This window comes from Oratosquilla oratoria, chromosome 12, assembly GCF_046742065.1.
Source record: "Oratosquilla oratoria isolate Oo_2021 chromosome 12, ASM4674206v1, whole genome shotgun sequence".
Lineage (NCBI taxonomy): Eukaryota > Metazoa > Arthropoda > Malacostraca > Stomatopoda > Squillidae > Oratosquilla > Oratosquilla oratoria.
In genome coordinates, this window is record NC_134788.1 from 35,902,586 (window position 1) to 35,919,202 (window position 16,617).

Below are 16,617 nucleotides of genomic sequence, written 5' to 3' on the forward strand. Positions count from 1 at the left end.
ACATTCAATCATCATTTCAGAACGATAAGGAGAACCGAGAGATCCAGTCGTGGGGTCTGGTGTGCGAGCAGCTCCTCTCTCGACCCATCACCTCCGGCACCGTCTTTCAGCTTCGGCAGAGCGACCTCTCGCTCCTCTGCTCCGTCACCACCCTGCCGCACTTCTCCATCTCGGAAGAAATCATTCATCCAAAGAGCAATAAGTTCGTTTTGCGGCTGAATTCGGAAACGAGTGTATGAAGACGGGGTGGGGGAGTGGTGGCGAGCAGTCCGGGCACAGCCGTAGAGGCGGTAAAATGGTTTATAGCACAAGAAGCTTTTTTATTTATTTATTTAATAATAACGAGGTAGTCGTCACGGCCAGGCCGCGGGTACTGATCCAGGGAGCGGTCCGGACGCACTTTCTTCTGCCCCCACGGAGGATGAAACAGACGGTGGCTGGGAATTGTAGCAATGCTGTAGGGAGCGATTGGTAGCACTTTGTACGTACTTTATTTATTATTGTCATTATTTTTAATTATATATATATATATATTATACACAGAGCTGGACTCGTTCCTCTGTACATTCCGCTTTAGTTTGGCTGCGGTTAGCACTCCCAAACTATTACAGCAATATAGGTGCTGGTATAGTATGTGGCCTATGAACATTTTTCTTTGGTATATTATATGACCTACCGGACTTTTATTTCTGTATGAACCTCCCGTCTCTTAAGCTTTGATAGTTTGGGAGCGCTAACCACGACCAAACTAAAGCGCAACACACCGAGGAATATGCCCAGCTCTGTGTATTTGTATATATATATATATTATTATTATTATTATTATTTATCATTGTTATTTCTTTTTTCACATGGATTGAGTGGAAGGGGACGAATTGCGTGACGAGAATGGGTAGGATACGTCCTCCCAGATGCCCAGCCACTTTGCTTTACGGGGAACGGTGTACAAATTGACGAAACTAGAATCTCTTCTTAGTGAGAGAAACGTATCGAAACAAGACGAGGAACAAGTGACGTTGCACATCGATAATACTCACTGGTCAGCTGGTTCTGGTCTCAGACGTTTGCAGCTGTACCGATTAGGTTAATGTTTAGCTGCGTTTGGTTGTGTTGTTGTTTTTTGTTTTTCCTCGCTCTTCCAAATATTGATTTTGCTCATTTTATTCAAAAAAATTCTCCTCGTTTTTTGTTATCCCAAATAGTCTTTGTATTTTTTCACATTTGTATCTGCTGTATCTCAAATATTTTATTTTCTTAGATTTTTTCTTTTCCTTCGTGCCAATTCTTTCCTATCGTGTGCTTTACGTAATTTACCCCCCCCCCCCCATGCCAGCAGTTCAGGGGCCAAGTGGTCACTTGGTGGCCATTTTCATCGTGAAATACCCGCTTTGTCACCGTGACGATCTTTCGAAATTTTTATCTGGTGTTGTATACAGTGCAGTGTAGTTTTGGCAGTGCAATGTAGTTCAGGTTGAAGCTTTAAGATTCGTTTAGATAAACACCTAAGCGAGATGCTGTAATGCCTGCCATTTATTTGGTATTATTTGTTTATTTGTTTGTTATTTTTTGTCTGTTTATTATTTTTTGTTTGTTTATTATTAATTGGATCATTATTATTTATGTCAATTTATTATTATTTACTTTTTACCTGTTTGTTTATTATCTAATTTTACCCATGTATAGATTTATTTTATTATTTATATTATTAATTTTATTTATTGAATTATTTGTTTATAATTATTATTTTTTTGCATCCACCCTAGATATGGACCAAAAGGTCTCCTGTTGGCATGCTCCTCCTTTGTAATACCGTCTAAGGGCATAGATTCAGTTGACAGTTAAATCGTCTTGAAATTTGATTCTGATCGTCTTTGCCTGTTGCTCACAGATCAGAAGCGTGGGAGTCTTGCATTGTCTTGCGTGGCTTCCCAGATCTGCGCAGTAGTTGTTGTCTGACCCTACAGTCACAGTGCATAGGACAGCAGCAACAGTCGCAGTAAGAGCTGCCGACCAGTGTTTCCCAATCTTTCTTTCAGGCGACCCTAATGTAATCCTCATGATACAACTGTGACCCCACTAATCTATTTGTATACATGTTAACATCATCATGGTTATTGTATTGAATTTGTATAATTTTGCCACAAAAAAAAAATAGCGTACAAGATGTCTTGGTTGGGAAACCGTACTGTCGACCTTTTGGCATCCGTTCCTCACCTTCACCCAGGAGAGAATCTCGAAAGATCGTCGCGTTGTTGTTAAAGACACAAAAGCGTTTTTGTAAATAGACAAATAAACCGGGGCACCGAGAGAACTAGAGAGAGAGATTCGGTGAGGAGACAACTCGCCGGGAATCCTCTCTTCATCCGTCAGTCCGTCTGGCAAAGAATTTCCTTGGCAGCAACCGTGGCGTCCGTTCATTGGAGCGGGCGGGGCTGTGATCCCGAATATTAACATAGAGATGTATAGGTCTTAAATACGTGCTTGAGAAGAAAACCCCGAGAGACGGGTCACAATGAGAATTGCTTTAGCGTAGGGTGGTCGAGGTTCTTAAGGTCTCGTGGTGACTCGAGAACTTGAGGTCCTGCTCCAAGGTGCTCCTTGCACCCTCTTTGAACCTCTTTGCCATACATGATCGCACGATAGGAGGGCAGTAAAAAATGCACAAGTCAGAGACGGGTTTATTTCTCTAATGCAGTGGTTCTCAAACTTTTTCGTGAGCGACCCATCAAAATTGATCTCGCAACCCATCAAAATTGATCTCGCGACCCATCAAAATTGATCTTGCAACCCATCAAAATTTATCTTGGGACCCATCACAGTTGATTTTGTGACCCATCAAATTTGATCTTGCAACCCATCAAATTTGATCTCGCGACCCATCACAATTGATCTCGCGACCCATCAAAATTGATCTCGCGACCCATCACAATTGATCTCGCAACCCATCAAAATTGATCTCGCGACCCATAAAAATTGATATCGCAACCCATCAAAATTGATCTTGCAACCCATCACAATTGATCTCGCGACCCATCAAAATTGATCTTGCAACCCATCAAATTTGATCTTGCGACCCATCACAATTGATCTCGCGACCCATCAAAATTGATCTCGCGACCCATCACAATTGAACTCGCGACCCATCGCAATTGAACTCGCGATCAATCAAAATTGATCTCGCGACCCATTGCAATTGAACTCGTGACCAATCACAATTGATCTCGACCCATCACAGTTGAACTCGTGACCAATCAAAATTGATCTCATGACCCATCACAACTGAACTCGCGACCCATCACAATTGATCTCACAACCCATCAAAATTGATCTCGCGACTCATAGTTTGAGAACCACTGCTTTAACGTTAAGGCTTCACACCTTCTACAGAGAGACTACAATGTATGTGGGATTACAAGATCATATTGTCTGGAGGGCATCTCCTAGTCCAGTAGAAACCTTCTCCTGTTGATACGTCTTGTAGTCTCTCTTACTCAAGCTCTCCTGGGCTTTGTTGTTCTCCGAAGAAGGTGTAAAGCCGAAATGTTAGAGGAATAAACTCAGCTCCGACTTGTGTGTTTATGTACCACCCTCTTATCTTCATCTGTCCAGATGGATAATGCTGCACAAAATTAGAGAGTAGGAGACAGGACCTAATGAGTGTATACTACAATTTTAAGTAAATACACATGCACACACACACACATGTGCACACATACACACACACACACACACATGTGCACACACACACACACACACACACACGGCTCGGTGGCGGATTGGTAAAGCACTGGCCTCACAAGCCAGAGAACCGGGGTTCGATTCCCCGGCCGGGCGGAAATAAGTTGGGTTTGTCTCCTTTCACGTGTAACCCCTCACCTAGCAGTGAGTAGGTACGGGACGTTAGTCAAGGAGTTGTGACCTTGCTGTCCCGGTGTGTGGTGTGTGAGTGGTCTCAGACCTACCCAGAGATTGGCAAATAATGAGCTCTGAGCTCACTGCCGTAGGGTGTCTGGCTGTCTCGACAGAGACTGCAGCAGATCCGAGGTGAATACACACACACACACACACACACATACACATATATACGACTTGGTGGCACTGTTGGTAGAGTCCCCGACTGTCACTATGGTGGTCCGGGTTCTAATCCTGCCCAGGGCTGGAATAATTTCAGTATCGCTGCGCTTCGAGTCGTTACTCCAAATCTCGTGGGCGGGAGTTGGGGGTGTGTGTGTGTGTGTAAGGTCACAGCATTACCCATAGATTGGTCATACAAGCTCTGAGCTCTCTTCCGGGAGGGAAATAGCTGTCGATCACGAGTCCAGCATGTGATCCAAAGACCAAGATGACCAAGGTGAATACACACACACACACACACACACACACGCACGCACGCACACTACAGAAGAGACCTGAAAAAGAACAGCTTCCCACACAGAGTGAAAGATGTATGGAACAAATTGGATGAAGAAACATTACAGGAATTTAAGAACAAACTTGATCTTGCTAGATACAAAGGCGGGACACCACGAGCATAGCTCCCCTTCCTGTATAATATAACTAGGTAAATACACACACACACACACACACACACACACATATATGAAAAGAGACTGTCAGAACTAGAGTTACTGACCCTGGAAGAAAGAAGAGAAAGAGAAGACTTGTTGACCATCTATAGAATCATGAGAGGAACAGAAGTCCTACTTACTAAATTGGGATATGAGAAACACAAGCAGACATCTCGCCCACACACGTACAAATTTGACAACGAGGCTGACGTCTCGGGTGCTACCTCGGCTTAGTGACATAACGTGGCTGCCAGGTACGAGCTCTGTGAGGTCGTTTAGGGGTTGGAGTCCCCTGTCCATGCAACTCGCACGCATCGTACGTATACGAAAAAGATGTCAAGGACGACTAACCTGGCAGACGGGCAATGTTCCCTCTAGTTTTTTGCCGAGAGAGTGTGCAGAAATTTGCTTGTGTGCAAATTTGCCTTCTCTGAAAAATACATACACACCCATGGCGGCAAAGTAATTTCTTTTGCAATAGAAGCGCTACAGTTAGAAGAGTGAAAAAAAGAAGCAATTATTGTTTTTTTTGGTTGACAAGTTACCATATTTTTAGAGAATTTATAAGTTTATGTTTGAGTAGAACTTTTTTATTGAAAGGATTTTAATAAAATTCGAAAACCTTGTGTAAGCAAATTTTTTCTTTATGTGCGAACAGATTAGAGGGAACGTTGCTGCCAGGTACGAGCCCTGTGAGTTTGTTTACGGGTTGAAATCCTCCTCCCAGAGAAAACTCTTCCAGTCACGCTCACACAGTAACTTCTGACCTGTGGACGAACATGTTTAGTTGTGAGTCGTCAGCTCATGGACGAGGGCAGGTCTTGTATATCGTGGGCTTCCGAAGGGCCTTGTCAGGTTTCGGTTAGAGCAGTGTTGTCCAAACTGGGGTCCGAATATCCCCTGGGGGATACGCAACGTAGATCGATGGATACGTGACCAACACTCCTACAATGTGGTCTTTTCGTAATTAATATACAGAGTTTGTTCAACCACGGTGGGAGGGTGGGGGGTTACGTAACAGTAGGAAAACATAATGAAGGGTACGATAGGCAAAAATATTTGGACAACACTGGTTTAGATCGAGCACCACAAAGAGGATGTGGGGAATTAGTGCCAGGAGGCACTTACGGTCGGTAATTGAGGCTGTCACGTCTGCCCTGTGCGTGCAGAGCGCCAGGTTAGTAGGATTTGGATGTGGTCTGATAGCGCCAGGATGATAGAGAAGCGAGTAGACGCATCAATTCTCAGCATGAGGCATTCCTAGTGCACATCGTCGGATTTGAATTTGGGTCTGTGTTACGCAAATCGTGATTAAAACCGGTTTGTCACTGGGTGCACGGAGAAGAGCAAAATCTCGTTATCTTTCTCGTTATAAACAAGACCCAGCGGGGACGAATGAAGGACGAATTCGTATGCCATTGCTTCAGTTATGGGTTTTCCGTGCCTTGAATTTTGAGGACCAGAGACCCGTAGGAGCCGAGAGCGGATTCTGGGACACGTGGATCCGTTAAGGAAGAGATACCAAAGTGTGGACCTTGGTCGTGTTAGCATGGGGTTGTTTCTGTGTTGGCCAGGGGGGGAAAAAAATGGATAAAGTAGTGAATATACTATTAGAAAATATCACCAAATTCTAATTAATGTATATGAATTTTTTTTTTTTTTTTTTTTTTGTGTGTTTTGATTTTAAAACCATACAGATGGACAAAACATAAGGATTTAATTGGAAGAATTGCTGCATTAGGGAAAGAGATCATAAAAGATGTGAAACAGAAAATAAGGATTTAATCAGAAGAATCGCTGTATTAGGGAAAGAGGTCATAAAAGATGTTAAACAAAATGGAAAATAAGGATTTAATTGGAAGAATCACTGCATTAGGGAAAGAGATCATAAAAGATGTTAAACAAAAAATAAGGACTTAATCGGAAGAATCTCTGTTAAGAAAATATCTTAAAAGATGTTAAACAAAAAATGAGGATTTAATCGGAAGAATTGCTGTCAGGAAAATCGATCATAAAAGATCTTAAAAGAAATGGAACAATAAGGATTTTATTGGAAGAATCGCTGTTAGGAAAAGCAATCATAAAAGATATTAAAAGAAACAGAAAATAAGGATTTCATTGGAAGAATTGCTGTTAGGAAAAAGAGATCATAAAAGATGCTTAAAGAAATTGTGACAAAGTGTTAGATGGATGCAGAATATTAAGACTTCTTTATCCGTGACGTGCAATAATTCTTGCTCCAAGTTTCCCTGGCTGGAAATCCGCAGCCCCGCAGGGTCCGGCAGCGGTCCTCGGGCCTTTCTGTAGGTCACTCTAAGAAGGAACTTGAGATTGTTATCTGTACTGTATTAGGCTGCATTTACACCAATCGAATCGAATTGATTCATAAAGAATTGACACGATTCATGAATCGCCTTGATTCGCCACACTAATTGAAACATAACCGTTTACAGTACCAGGTGAATTGGCATGACTCTATCCGGCTGGTCTAATAAACGGTTGCATGGAAACTAGTGTGGCGAATCAACATGAATCGTGTTAATTCTTCATGAATCGATTCGATTCGCTCGGAGAAAAGGAACGTCATCAGGTCTCCTCATGCGAACAGAGGTGTTGGTACGGTCGGGGTAGACGAGTGTCTCGGGCCCAGTCGAGACACCGAGTACGAACGACACGGGGTTCGAGGCCAGGCTGGGGGTCAGCAGAGAGACGACTCTTCCCTGCTGTCCGTCTTGTGAGACACCACACCCGTCGTTGGTTCCCGCGACAACTAGGCAGATACATATCATCTGGTCGGAGCAGTCTGACGAAGTGACACACGGAGATGCCGTTTCGGGTCTTCGCTTCAACCGATTCGTAGTACAATTATTTTTTCGCCCGTGGACGACGACGTAGCGTCGAGGTACAAGTCGGATCGATGGGGTTAGAGGGCGGACGACCGTGGGACTGCCGTTAAGGTGTTGGATACCGAAGGGTTGCGTGCAATATAGCCGTGCGTTTGTGCGAATGCATCTGGTAGGGGAGGTGGCGACAAGGACCGTAGTTTGTGGGCGTGCTCAGCCGGGTCTCTCGGCTTTTAAGATGACGTAGACGTCCGTTGAAAGGACCGTTTTGGCCAAAGGAATATTCAGTCGTACCTTATGACTTTTTTAAGGTGCAACCGTGATGCCAGCTCGTATAACCTCGTTGTTGTGGCGACGTACACTGACCTTGTTGCTACGGTGACGATGCCATGGATACGTTATTCTGGCGAATGGCGGATGATTTTATTCAGCACAGGGCATACGAGTGGATTAAAACGATGCAGAGGAAGCCGCCGCTCGTGCTGCATCGCACTCTAATACGACAGCTGGGCCCTCTCTCCCAGCAGGACATTACCGTAGATGTGAGACGGATTGAAGAGCAAGTAGGTCGTGGCAAGAAGGACCACGGAGAGTTTACGAGTGATTAAGTGCGCCGTGTCGGACTTGAGCCGAGCCAGGAACACGTAGTGTCGTCGCAGAGTTGCCGCTGTGGCACAGAGTGAGCCACGGGTGAGCGGAGGTTGCGAGCACTCAGATCATGTTAGAGAAGACGGCGACGGAAGGTCAGAAGACGAAATACGACGAGAGAAGTAACATCCCCGTCAACGTCCCCGAGACTACTGGCCACCGGGCAGACGACATTCGTCCACAGCCCGTGGGAGTCGTGGGTTAATTTTGGTCCGTTTCGTCTGGGTTGTGTCCGTCCTCTGGGTCGGAATAGGTTGTGTTGGTGTCGTGATTTGCGTGTATGTTTTTTTACAGTATTATTCTCATCTGCTCGGTTCAGAATAAGTTGAGCTGTCTGTCATTATTTAATAAATGCAAAGAAATCGTGTCTCTTATTCAATCCGTACCTTCCGTCAACTGGGGACTGCCTCGGTGGACGCGTACTTAAAATCCTGTGAAAAAAGTGGCCAGCCCCCCCCATTAGCCCCCCCCCCCAACTGAAATGAGCAAATTGAAAATTTAAAACGATAATTGAAATAATTTTATTAAGTGGAATTTTTAATTGCCAGGGCTAAAGATTTGTCAGCCATCAGTGCTAGCCCAACCATTAACCCCCTCCCATTCTGAAATGAGGATAATATATTTTCTATTATCATATTACTATTAGTCCCCCAAAAAATTTGCTCAGCCTCCCCTAAGCCTACCCTACTAAAAATTCCTGGCGCCGCCGCTGGTGTTTGTGGTGGTAAATGAAATTCAGCACACGTCCACAGCAACATTTTATATATGTATATAATTTTTCAGTATGATACAGATGTGTAATCGCTACCAAAGCAGAAATAATACTGCTTATCACGCATGTGCACAGGAGACATAAATCCATTTTGGCGGTAATTATTATTAGCGCAAACCCGCTAGGTGACTTTACATGTACATAATTTGATTATTTGTTTATTATTTGTCTATTATTTGCTTGATTTCCATTTATTATTATTTATTTGTGGCTGAGTAGCAAGCAGTTGATACTTTAAGGTCTATATGGGGCGCCCCAACGGACCAGAGCCACCCATCATTTTGTCTGTGATAGGGAAAAACTCTGTTCATAGAGAAATGATGACACTTTTATAATACGACTATCCCTCCGTTATGCTGTCCCCCAACCCCTTGTTACTGTCCTGTACCATTTATCTGAATAATCATTTCCTTTTTTCGCCTACCCTGTGGTGGGGGAAGAGAATGCTACCAAGTCTTTCCACTTGAGTCGTAAGAGGCGACAAAAAAACGGGACGGGGGATGGGATTAGGAGTCCTGCTACCTGTAGTCCCAAAGGGGACATTCCTAAAAAAAAAAGTAAAGGCATAAGAGGGTCTAGCTTTCCAACCAGTAACCTAAAGTTTGGGTCTTTTAATGTGCGTGGATGTGGTACAGATGAGAGTAAAAGGGAAGAGATAGGCAGTATGTTTGTGAGAAGAAAGATGGATGTGCTGGCTTTGAGTGAAACTAAAATGAAAGGAAAGGGTAACTGTGAACTTGGGAGTGTAGCTGGGAGGTACTCATGAGTGAAGAGGGGACGAGGGAGAGAAGGGGTGGCTATACTAGTAAGTGAAGAGATAAGTAAGCGGGTAGTGGAGTGGAAGGAGGTGTCATCAAGGTTGATGTAGATGAAGGTGAAGCTGGGAAGGGAGATGTGGGTTTTTGCAAGTGCATATGGGCCTGGTAGTGAGAAGAGCGTTGAGGAAAGGGAGGCTTTTTGGGTAGATATAAATGGGTGCATAGAGGGATTAGGGAGAAATGTCAATATAGTATTGGGAGACCTTAATGCTATGGGTAGGAAACGAACCAATAGATGGAGTGATTGGGAAGTATGGAGTTCCAGGTAAAAATCGTAGTGGAGAATTGATGGGGGAGATGTGTCTTGAAAGGGAGTTGATGATAGCAAATACAGTGTTTAGGAAGGAAGTCAAGCATAAGTACACATGGGAGAGGGTGGTGGATGGAAGGGTGGCAGAGCGTTAACGGACTATATAGTGGTGAACAGGAGTATGGTAGGAAGAGTTAAGGATGTACATTTTCTAAGGGGAGAGGGTGGGGGAATATCAGATAATTTTCTGGTGGAAGGTAAATTGAGAGTGGAGAAAGAGGAAAAGGGCAGAAGGTAGGGAGGTACCGAGAGTGAATTGCTTAAATGAGAGAGAAAAGGAGGACTATAAGAAGCTGAGAGAGGGAGGAGTGAAGGATAGAGTAGAACTAGGAATGGGGATGGTTCAAGGAGGGAGTCACAAAGTGTGCAAAGATGGTGTGTGGAACAAGAAGGACGGGAGGAAATAGAAGGAAGTGTAGTGAATGGTGGGGTGAGGAAGCAAAGAAGGGTGTTGAAGAGAAGAAGCAGGCATTCATAGATTGGCTACAATTAAGGACGAGGGAATCGTATGAGAGGTACAAAGTATAGAGAAGGGAAGTTAAGCATAAGATAAAGGAAACGAAGAGGAGAGCAGATGTGAAATGGAGTAAGAGTGTGACAGAAAACTTTGAAAGTAATAAAATGATGTTTTGGAGAGAAATTAAAGAGGAAGAGGAGGCGAATCAAGTGGAGAAGAAAAGGTAAAATGTGCAGATGGAAGAGAAGGCAGTGAGAGGTAGGTGGGCAGAGTATTTTAAGGAGTTGCTAAATATGAAGGAGGAAAGGAAGTTGCAGTGGAAAGTGCTAAGAAAATGAGAGTGAGGAAAATGGAGGAGAGATAGGGAAAGATGAAGTGAAAGCAGCTGTTAAGATGATGAGAGCAGGTAAGGCACCTGGGTTGGATGGATGCCATACAGAATGTCTGAAGAAAGGAGGTACGGTGATGGTGGACTGGCTGGTGAGGTTATTTAATGTTTGGTGGAGAGAGGGTAGAGTGCCGGAGGACTGGAGGAGTGCCTGCATAGTTCTGCTTTACAAGGAAGGGGGACAAGTGTGAGTGTAGTAGTTTCAGAGGGATCAGCTTGTTGAGTGTAGTTGGGAAGGCTTATGGGAGGGTCTTGATTGAGAGGATTAGGAGAGGAACAGAAGGAGTAATTGGTGAGGAACAGTGTGGATTTAGGAGAGGTAGAGGTTGTGTAGATCAGATTCCTGTGGTAAGACAGATATGTGAGAAAGCTATAGGAAAAGGTAAGGATGTTTGTTGGGGCTTTTATGGATCTGGAAAAGGCATATGACAGGGTAGACAGGAAGGCACTGTGGGAGGTAGTGTAGATATATGGGATAGGAGGAAAGCTGTTAAGAGCAGTCAAGAGTTTTTACGAGAGTAGTAGAGCTTGTGTTAGGATTAGAAATGGAGAGAGTGAATGGTTTGAGGTAAAGGTGGGACTTCCTCAAGGATGCGTTATGTCGCCCTGGCTGTTCAACTTATACATGGATGGGGGTAGTGCGAGAGGTGAATGCAAGGGTAGTGGGTCAGGAGTTGGAGAAGGTTAAAGAAAATGGAGAAATGTGGGAAATAAACCAGTTGTTGTTTGCTGACGACACTGTGCTTGTAGCAGGATCAGAGGAGGGATTGAGGAAGTTAGTGACAGAGTTTGAGAAGGTGTGTGAAAGAAGGAATTTGAAGATATATGTGGGCAAAGGTAAGGTGATGAGATGTACAAAGGGAGAGAGTGACAGCAGGCTGGAAGTGAGCATTAAGAGTGAAAGGCTGGAGGAAGCGGATAGTTTCAGATACTTGGGTGCGAATGTGGCAGGAAAAGGTGGAGGTAGAGTGTAGATCGAAAGAAGCGAGTAAATGCCTTGGATTAAAAAGTGTAATGAGAAATAGACATCTGGGAATGTATGCTAAGAGGAGGTTATATGAAGGAGTTATTGTGCCAACAGCACTGTACGGGGCAGAAACATGGAACATAAGGGAGGAAGAGAGAAGGAGTTTGAATGTGTTTGAGATGAAATGTCTGAGAATTATGATAGGGGTTACTAGGCTGGATAGAGTGAAAAATGAGGTGAGGAGGAGAACGGGGGTGGAAAGGGAGTTGGGAGATAGGTTGATGAAAGACCATTAGAATGGTTTGGACACATGGAAAGAATGAGTGAAGAAAGATTAGTAAAAGAGGTGTGGAAGGAGTGAATATGAGGGGGCGTCCTATGATGAGATGGATGGATGGGGTGAAAAGGGCATTGTGAAAGAGGGGAATGTCTGTGGAGGAAGGACGGGAGAGGACAGAAGATAGGGGTGAATGGAGAATGGTTGTGTATGGATGATGATATGATGCATGAGGGGGATTGGGGGTGAGGGAGTATGTATGAGAAATAAATTGACGCAGCCCGAAGGGATTTCTCCTCGCCTTCTCCTTTTCTGCATGAGGGGACGGATATTGGGGGGGGGGGGGGTCGCCGAATTTATGAAGCGGCCTTGCTGTGTCTTGCGACACTGCTTCTGACCCAGGGCAGTGGAGAGGATGCAGGGATGACCCGTCATCCAGGAGGTGTCAAGATAAGAGGGAGGGAGGGGAGTGGAATATGTGGGGAATGGAATGGGTAGGAGTGGTTTCTATGCCTTTTTCTTTTTGGCTACCCCCCGTGTAAGGGGGAAAAAGGCCGTTGTTATATGTATGTATTACTATTTATTATTTACCTGTTTGTTTATCATTTAACTATACCTATGTATTATCTATTTTATTTATTATTATTTATATTGTTGTTTTTTTATTTCATCTATTTTTTTTTATTATATATATTTTTTGCATCCTACCTAGTTATGGACCAAAAGGTCTCCTGTTGGCATGCTCCCCCTTTGTACAGTAATCCTTTGTAATTATTCTATTAGATAGATATACACTACAGGCTACCTCAACACATTTCAGTGCAAATGACACATATATATATGTATATATATATATATATATATACATATATATATATATATAATATATATATATATATATATATTTCTGGTAACCACTAAGGAAATCGGAAGAAAACAGTATATCCCAAGCGCTTTCGTGTAATTCACATCTTCCCCTGAAGATGTGAATTACACGAAAGCGCTTGGAAGTTACTATTTTCTTCCGATTTCCTTAGTGGTTACCAGCAAAATTTGTGGATCACGTGTTGTTTATAGTGATCTTTCTGCAATATGTATATATATATATATATATATATATTTGGATGATGGAGAACATAAACACAGGGGAAGGCTCGGAACCCTAAACACTCCGTTTCGTTCGCGTAGAACTTCTTCAGAGTGTATGTAGAACTGCAATTGAAGTTTATGTACTAAATCTAATTACCTTTTCGGACACTTGGGAAAGGTCGTTTTTTCTGGCGTGTTTTAGAATTAAAATACTAGTTTGTTTAGCTAAATTGATAAACCCTCCTCGATGATTCGATGAATTATTAGTTGAAATATATGCTGATTCAACAGTTCTTCTAGTGAATTTATCAAAACCTTTATGTAACACTTCAGCTTCTCTCCAGCTTGGTAAATAATCGAATTTTTCCGCATGAATTACTAAAGAATTAGATGTCCCATGTGTTTTTATGTTCATAAATTCTTTTTTCTAATCCTCTTGACGATTCGCCAAAATAGGCTATTGAGCAACTATTGCACGGGATTTTGTATACGACGCTGTTTTCGGAAATGGTTCTCTTTTCGGAAGTCTTTATTAAATCACCTATCCTCTTGTTAGTTATTTTAGCTATGTTTACACCTGATTTTGTTAAATATTTGTCTATTATTGGTGACGTTTCTGAGCCAGGTATTGATATAAAATTGGTATTATTTTTATCATTTCTCTCTTTCCGCGATTGTAAATATTTATTGCTTTTCTTTTTGTTCTTTTCAACATTCCCTCTGGATATCCAAGTTTGTCAAAGGTTTTCATAATGTAATCAAATTCGCCTTCTAGGTATTCATTACTACAGATTCGTAGTGCCCTGAGAAAAAATCCTATTACTATGCCACTCTTTGTCCTATCATCATGTGCGGAAAAGTAATGTACTAAATCCTCTTTGTTTGTTTCCTTTCTGTATACTGAGAAAGTTACAGTTTTTCCCACTCGTCGTATTAACGTATCTAGGAAGGGCAATTGTCCATTTTGTTCCTCTTCTACGGTGAACTGAATATCGCTGTTGACCGCGTTAAGCATTCTCACTTTATTATTTTCTCAGGGCACTACGAATCTGTAGTTATGGAATATCTCGTGTCATAAGAAGAGGTACCAAGTGAAAAAGAGATTGATCAAAATAGACCGCAAATAATTGAGATCAACAGCAGCTCATAAGAAGTAATCCACACCCAGATTACAAAAACATGGTCACGATATTTACATAATCAACCCCCTTGAATATATATATATATATATATATATATATATATATATATATATACATATATATATATATATATATACACATATATATAAGAGATCCACGAAGGTTGCTACTCCTTGAAGCACTCTACATTCAAGCAAAGCAGCCATCAATTAACATCCAGGTGGAAGACCTACGGGTCTTGCCATCTAGCAAAAGAACAAGTGCTAAGCGACCAACGAACCCCATCGCTTCGTCCACTGGGAGAGACCCCCCCCCCCCGCGAGTGAAAACAACGCACGCTCATTGGCTACCATTCACCAATGAGCATCCAAATTTTCCTCGACATAGTGTCCATGATCCGTACATCACATATATAATCTACACAGAAAACTTGACACAACTGGCGTCAGTAACATAATAAATAAAAACTTGACACAACAAATCGCCCTGGAAGATGGAGCAAGAGAGTTCCGAAACGTCGGCCAATATAAGAGATCTCCTAAACAGACTTACAGAAAATGATAAGTCAAATATTCGTCGTATAGAGACTATACGCAAGAAGATAATAAAAAATGAATCTTCAATAGCTTTTAACCTCGTCTGCCTGCAAGAATATATATATATATATATATATATATATATATATATATATATATATATATATATATATATATATATATATATATTAGATATAGATATATAGATATATAAACATTAAAAACACCGGCAAATAAATCCCCTTTGACAAGTATGCATTCTAGTCGCCGATCTAAAAATCCCTTACACTTGACTTAAACAAAAACAAACAGCACAAAAGTGACGATGGCAAGCTTCCTGTGAGCCCACGGAGCTCCTGCAGGAAAGAACTGGGGCGATGAATGGAATGGTTTTTCCCCCAGAGGATTACTGGGTACACAATCCAGGTCGCCTAAGTCGTCTTCATCCTAAGAGTCTGTCCCTCCGACCAAAGATGGCGGATGAGTGGTTTGTGTCGCCATCTGAATTATGTTTTAGAGGTGGAACGCGTCTTATTAGAATATCTTTAGTCATGATAAAAAAAATATAAAATTCTTGGCAAAAATAAATAAGTAAACAAAATAGATAAAAAAAAAAGTTAAAAGACGAACTTTTAAAAGTGGGGTGGAGGAAACTCCTGAGATGTCAAATTAATACAAGCTATCCCTGTCGCTAAACATTATTCAGAGGCTTATATTTTGGCTCGTTTAATGTAGGATGTGATAGATTTTGTTGAGTATTAGTAAGTCATTACAAAATCCCTACCTGCACAACTCGAACGCATATTGTTTTTATACAACCGATGGAAATGCTATTCGAACGCACATTGTTTTCAAAGAAGCTATGTATTAAAAATATTGATGACGATGTGAACAATACAATTATTGTTTATTTAGCTACACAAAACTAGAGAAAATATCGAGAAAAAGCTCATGTATATTGTGTAAGAATAAGAAATGTTAAAAAAAGTTGGATCAGAAAGAGTGAGCAACGGAGATTGAGGAATATTGGAATTACACATCACAACTTATAAACGAAATTCATTGCTGTTTTATAATATATATATATATATATATATAAAAAAATATATATATATATATATATATATTTTTATTTATTTTTTTTTTTTTTTTTTTTTTTTGCAGAAACCACCGGGAAATTGAAAAAACAGATACCGAACGTTTTCGTCTATTTAGACATTTTCAAAGGTACATTTGAAAATGTCTAAACAGACGAAAACGTTCGGTATGTTTTTTCAATTTCCCGGTGGTTTCTGCAAAAATAGTTTATCACGTGTGTTTTGTGATTTCTTTGCATATATATATAAATATATATATATATATATATACATATACATATATATATACATATATATATACATATATAAACATATATATACATATATATATACATATATATACATATATATATATATTATATATATATACATATACATATATATATACCTGTTTATACAAGTGAATAAGATTACATGTATTTCTCCATATTTCCTTCCTTCTTTGCCTCATCTCCCTTTCTTCATCTGTGTGTTCGTGAGGCCCCGTCATCTATCCGGAATTGAAGTTAATATTTTTCACACAAAAAAAAAAAAAAAAAAAAAAAAAAGGCGCGCGCAATAAATCATGAATGAAAATAGAAAAAAAAAATAATGACCATCGTGACCATTGGAGACCAAAAGACGGAACTCCACGAGTGTAGACTTCTTGCTGTGAATAGCGCTCCGAAGAGAGAGTTCTTCCGTATGTGCGTCTGTGTGTACGTG

The 16,617-nt window shown here is 41.4% G+C and overlaps 2 protein-coding genes across 2 annotated transcripts in view; both read left to right on the top strand.

The window, feature by feature from the left end:
• Vang (Strabismus domain-containing protein Vang) overlaps positions 1-8,424 on the top strand; it is a 30,673-nt gene extending 22,249 nt beyond the window's left edge. The window contains exon 10 of the mRNA XM_076195148.1: positions 21-8,424. Coding sequence (XP_076051263.1) covers positions 21-239 — 219 coding nt within the window. The 3' untranslated portion in view covers positions 240-8,424. The remainder of the gene's footprint in view (positions 1-20) is intronic.
• Positions 1-16,617, top strand: part of LOC143031392 (uncharacterized) — an 83,237-nt gene that overhangs the window by 36,450 nt on the left and 30,170 nt on the right. The gene's annotated exons all lie outside the window — the stretch shown is intronic.